Genomic DNA, 5,989 nt, shown 5'->3' on the forward strand with positions numbered 1-5,989 from the left:
TTTTTTAAGAATCCATCATTTATATAAATTTTTCTTAGTAAAAATAAGAAAAAAAAACACCCTATCATATTATCTGTAATAAAAAAAAATAAAACGTGACAATATTCATGGAAATGTAGTAATTGATTTAAAAAATTGAAATATTTTGTCTTCTTAAGAAGAAGAAACCATAAATGAACTTACATTCAATAAACGTGACTGTTAATATAATAAGAAATAAGTAATAAATTGAGTAGGTGTTACATTGCAAATCATATTATTTTAAAATAACACAGTTTATGATTAGTGATTTACTTAGAAAATTAAAAAAAAAAAAAAAAAAAATTTAACAAGAAACAAATATAAATGCGTAGAAAATTTTTTGAAAAATTATATTTATTTAGAAAAATTTAATTTAAAAAGAAAGAAATTCATGTGATTAATAATATTTATTTATTTAAACTTATACGGGTTAAAATAGAAAATTTTAAATCACAAAATATTAGTTATCAATAAATGTTTTTTATGTGGATGCAATTTTTAATTAAAAATTTCCTTTTACATTTTCTAAGATTCTGTATAAGAGTGTAAAAATTATTTTCATCTTGAACGCACAATATGAAATGACACGTGTCAAAAAGAGCACGTGCTGAGATTTTAATTATAACATACCTACACATTAAGGATACTTTTTTTTATTTATTAATTTTATATTTTATATAAATTTGATAAAGAAAAAAAAATTTATTTTCATTTTACTGTTGTAATAATAATAATAATAATAATAATAATAATAATAATAATAATAATAATAATATAATAATAATGAGATAAGAAAATTTGTTCAATTATTGACAATATAATAATTAAAAACAATTATATAAACAATTTTTTTTGAATATTATAAATATAAAATTATATTTATTTTATTTTTTTTTTATAATACAAATTTTTAAATCATCATTTGGCGAGTATTTCATTTTTTTTTTAAATAATAGAAAATATTTTATTTTCGAAATTAAATAAATAAAAATAATTTAATTAGTGTTAAACATGTAGCATTGGACAAATGATGATTTCTTCAAACCAGTATATGTTACAGGATAGTTATAAATTAAACTGTTCATCTCTTCATTTTTATCTTGAAAAATATGCAAATTTTTTCGAGCTGAAAAATTAATCAAATTATAATAATAATTTTATATTATTTGCGAAAATATTTTTTCTATTCAATATTTTTACCTTCATTAACAAAAAAATTGGCAAAATACTGATTTACAATTGTAGGATTATTTCCATGTGGAATATTTTTTCCTCTAATCCATTCGTAATCATTTTTTTCTGGATGAAATTGTAGTCCATAAAATGGATATTTTTTATCTTCAATAGTCGATATAAATTCTAAACCATTTTGATCGTAATTTAATGACATGACATTGAATACATCAGTCAAGTTAACTTTTTTCAAATCCTGAGGTGGAAAAACTCGATTATTAAATAGAAAATTAATTTATCATAAATAAAATCAAATTTTCTTACTGATTTTGTGACACAAAAATTGTGAAAATTAGCTGTCACATTTTCTAATTGGAGAATTTGAAGCACCTTTTTCGGGGCATTTTTGAACATTTGACTCTGATTGTAATCTGCGTGGAAAGTAATTTTTAATTAATTTTTTTTTCTATAATAAAACAATTTTTTTTTGAATTAAATTTTATTTACTTGAAGTAAATTTTATAGGAAGTGCTTGAGCATTAGAAGAACAATTTGATCTATGTTCCACACGATCAGCAGCAAGATAAGTTAACAATTCGAAACCCAAACATGTCCCCAAGATAGGAAAATAATCTTCATTGTCATTGTAACTTTTGGCAATTCTATACGATAAGATAATGTTATTATCCAAATGTTTAAGAAAATAAATAAAATATTTTTAAAAATTATAGAATTTTGTTTACTTGTAAATTTTTTCACCGGCGTCAGCATAACCATTTTTTTGATTAAAATAAGTTGATCCTCCTGGGAAAAGTATTCTAAAACAAATTAAAATATTAAATAACACATGATTTCATTTAATTAGTTTTGTATATTTTTACCCGTTAATTTTACTCATTATATCCTCGTAATAGGAATCATTTTTTCCAATCCTGGAAAATAATAAAAAATTAATAATTAATAATTTTTAATTATTAAAATATTAATAAAATCAATTTACCATTTTGAAAAATTACTAACCATATTGGAACACATCTACCGCCTGCTCCTTCAATAAATTTAACATATGAAGCAGCTATGTAACTATTATATTGATTGGGATATTTCTTATTCAAACTGTAAGAAATTTCTTGACTCAAAATTCCTGTAATAATAATTTATTTAATGAAAAAAAAAAAAAAAAATTAATAATAAATACTAAAATTGTAGAATAGTTTTTAGGAAGTTATAAACTTCCTTGAAAATTATCGTGCTATTTAGCTTAGGTAATTGAATAATTATGTAAGAAAAAAATGTTTCATAAAATTAGATAATTGTTTTTCAAGATAAAAATAACTTAATTGTTATATATAAATATTAAAATATAACAAAAAATAATTTATAAATTATTTATTACAATTATTTATTTATTTAAGTATCAATTATAATAAAATTATAATTATTATAAATTATTATTTATAATAAATTATTATTATATTATAATAAAATTATAATTATTATTAAATTTTTTACTCACCAATAATTGGTTCATTATTAATTGATTGAGGCGATTTCCTTAACACTGTATAACTTTCTGCAAGTGTTATAAAAATTAGTGAAAAAATGCAAATGAATAAATGAGAATTCATTGTCACTGCTCGACTGTTCCAAACGAAATGATTATATGAATTGATGTGAATAAAATTCTACATCTGGGATTCGTTAATTTTTCCAACACTCAGAGATTTAATTGTAAAATATTTGTCTCAATTTTTTTTTTATTACATGATTAATTTATATTTTATTAACAAATATTATTTACTTTATAGAAATATTTTTATTAAACTTAATTAAACTACTTAAATATACTTGATGATTATTAATTTACTATACAGTAAAAAATATTTATATAATCATTTTTTGTAACTATTTCAATTAATTTTTTTTTTATAAAAAATTATGACAAAATTATTAGGTATTTATAATTAAATTATACTTTGAAATTAATTTTTATTAAAATATATATATATTAATTTGCATTTATTGTTTTATCCTGTGCACAGGCAACCATTCATACAAACTTGTAGAAAGTTAAGTATAAACGCAAGGTGAAAAAATGATTTGTAACAAAATATTTTTTAAAAAAACTGAGATATTTTAAATTAAAAATTCAAAGAATTTTTTTTTTTTTAATTAAAAAGGAAAAATAATTTTTTATTACACTTTATAATAATTTTTTGAATACTTACCGCTATTAAAATGAAATTTTTTGCAAAAACTTGTATTTTTTATGTACACAAATAAGTCGATAGATTTTTTTATTAACAGAAGAAAACAATATTTTATTTGGCAATAAAATTTTTGTAGAAAAATCATTTGAGTCTCACTACTAACTTTTGCATTCACTTAGACTAACTATTTTTAGCAACTGGTCACTGTATTTTAAATATAAATCAGAATGCATTTTAAATTTTCTTTACTGGTTATTGTTTGAAACTGTAAATCTGAAAACATCACGTACATGATAAGAAACTTTTAAAACAAATGAATCATTCTACTTACCTTGAAGAGGAATATAAAAAATAGTTTGTTTTTTCTAAATTAATAAATAATTTGTCAATTGCTCAATTTAAAAAAAAAAATCTTATCTTAGAAATGGTAGAGAAATAATAATTATTTAATTGAATAGTAATTATTATTAAATTATTTTGAACTATATTTTAAAGTATCTTGTGCATATAGGCAACCATTCATACAATCTTGTGAAAAGTATAAACACATGGTTAAAAAAATTATCTACAATATTTAAAAAAATTAGATATTATTTATTATTACATATTTTAAAAAATTACATTTAAAAAAAAATATAATTAAAATTATTTCATTTTATTAAAAAAGTAACTTTCGATCATTAATGATTTTTCTGTATATGTTACAGGATAGTTATAGATCAAAGTATTTTTCTCCTCATTTTTATCATTAAATTTATGCAGATTATTTCGAGCTGAAAAAATTATAAATGATTTTAGTGAATAAAAAGTAAAAAAAAAAAAAAATGTTACCTTCATTTATGAAGAAATTAGCAAAGTATTGTTGAATAATTGTAGCATTTTTGCCATGAGGAATGCCTCTTCCTTTAGCCCATTCGTAATCATTTTTTTCCGGATGAAATTGTAGTCCATAAAATGGATATTTTTTATCTTCAATTGTTGATATGAATTCCAAACCATTTTTATCGTAATTCAATGACATTATACGCAAATAATTGGTTAAATTAACTTTTTCAAAATTCTGAAACAAATTAAACTAAAAATTAAGTTCTATTTAGCCATCAAAATTGTATATTTAAAAAATAGTTTTTCCTTACGGCTTTCGTCAGACAATATGTGTGATAATTGGCTGTAACATTTTCCGTTTTTAAAATTTCGATTACATTTTCCGGAGTGTTTCCGAACATATAACTTTTATTAAAATCTACGAATAAGAAAAAAAAATTATATTTTTATTGAGACAAAAATTAAAAAAAAATAAAAATTTTCCCAAAAAAGGGATTTGGAAAATTTTTTAATAATACCTTCTGTAAAATTGAGAGGAATTGCTTGACATTCTGAAAAACAATTTTCTCTATGTTCGACACGATTAGCTGTAAGATAAGTTAATAATTCGAATCCTAAACAAATTCCCAAAATTGGAAAATAATCTCCATTGTTATTATATTTTTTGGCAATTCTGTAATTATTATTTTATTAAAAAAATTTATTTTTAATTGTATTTTATTATAGATATAATAATAATAATTAAGCTGACTTGTAAATTTTTTCACCAGCGTCAGCATAACCATCGGTACAATTGAAATTGACATCACCGCCAGGGAAAATTATTCTATTAAAATAATTATATTATTAATTGATTTCAATAATTTTACATTGGGTTTAATATTTCGTAACAACAAATATATTTTTTTACCCATTAATTTTACTCATTATATCCTCATAATAGGAATCATTTTGTCCAATCCTAAAAATTAATAAATACCATTTAAATTTTTTTTTTGCAACAAATTGATTATTTTATTTAAAAATTATATTAACCATATTGGAACAGCTTGAGCTCCGGCTCCCTCAACAAATTTTATATATGAAGCTGCTATATAACTATTATATAATTTAGTATAATTTTCATACAATCCGGGTATTAATTCTTGTGATAAAATTCCTAAAATTTATTATTTTCTTATTATTTCTAGCTAATTACTTTTTATTGAAATAAAATTAATGGTATTTATTTATTATTTTACAAAAAAATTATATACAAAAAAAAATAAATGAAATATAAAAAAGAAAATTATACTTACCAATAATTGGTTGGTTATTAATTTTTTCAATTGGTCTTTCAATGATAACATAACTTTCTGCCACTATTATAAAAAATATTATGAAAAAACAATTGCAAAATTTAACAATCATCTTAACAGTTCGACAGACTAAAATGAACTGAACTCTAATGTCTCTGATTCAGTTGGTTAGCTTAATTTATCTTATTCGAGCGTTAAAAACTTGATTAACATCTTGTGTGTTGTTTTTAATTTGCTTTTTTTTTAGACAAAAATTTTAAATGCAATAAATAGAAAAAAAACCAATTAGTCATTTTTTAAATAGATATTTATTTTAAAATTGAATTCCTCTTGGGATAATTTCGATGACTCATTGAGTCATTAAAATTATTGTCACTTTTTTCCCGTTCTTAAATAAGAAAAATTCCTCTGGTTTATTCGGGGGTTTTTTTTTTAATACTATGGAATAAATTGACATTCAAC

The 5,989-nt window shown here is 20.4% G+C and overlaps 2 protein-coding genes across 3 annotated transcripts; both read right to left on the reverse strand.

Annotated features, from left to right (window-relative positions):
- Positions 1 to 894: 894 nt before the first annotated feature.
- On the reverse strand, positions 895 to 3,562 carry LOC127285613 (gamma-glutamyl hydrolase A-like). 2 transcript variants are annotated; one of them, XM_051311720.1, is made up of 9 exons: positions 3,423 to 3,562; positions 2,711 to 2,767; positions 2,215 to 2,338; positions 2,076 to 2,126; positions 1,938 to 2,012; positions 1,702 to 1,856; positions 1,519 to 1,625; positions 1,222 to 1,450; positions 895 to 1,147 (listed from the first exon to the last, which is right to left on the reverse strand). In XM_051311720.1, exons 1-9 carry the CDS (start codon positions 3,547 to 3,549, stop codon positions 1,017 to 1,019), a joined length of 1,056 nt encoding a protein of 351 aa, XP_051167677.1. In that variant the 5' UTR covers positions 3,550 to 3,562; the 3' UTR covers positions 895 to 1,016. The 2 variants fall into 2 exon arrangements, with proteins under 2 accessions (XP_051167677.1, XP_051167678.1); XM_051311721.1 differs by lacking the exon at positions 3,423 to 3,562 and having other exon boundaries at positions 909 to 1,147; positions 2,711 to 2,869.
- LOC127285614 (gamma-glutamyl hydrolase A-like) lies at positions 3,477 to 5,689 on the reverse strand. The gene is made up of 9 exons (XM_051311722.1): positions 5,528 to 5,689; positions 5,265 to 5,388; positions 5,140 to 5,190; positions 4,981 to 5,055; positions 4,748 to 4,902; positions 4,541 to 4,647; positions 4,236 to 4,464; positions 4,060 to 4,177; positions 3,477 to 3,912 (listed from the first exon to the last, which is right to left on the reverse strand). The coding sequence occupies exons 1-9, from the start codon at positions 5,637 to 5,639 to the stop codon at positions 3,894 to 3,896; spliced, it is 990 nt and encodes a 329-aa protein (XP_051167679.1). The 5' UTR covers positions 5,640 to 5,689; the 3' UTR covers positions 3,477 to 3,893.
- Between the last annotated feature and the right edge of the window lie 300 nt (positions 5,690 to 5,989).

This window comes from Leptopilina boulardi, unplaced genomic scaffold (assembly GCF_019393585.1).
Source record: "Leptopilina boulardi isolate dan_hultmark-lab unplaced genomic scaffold, ZJU_Lbou_2.1 LbouV2_337, whole genome shotgun sequence".
Classification (NCBI taxonomy): Eukaryota; Metazoa; Arthropoda; class Insecta; order Hymenoptera; family Figitidae; genus Leptopilina; species Leptopilina boulardi.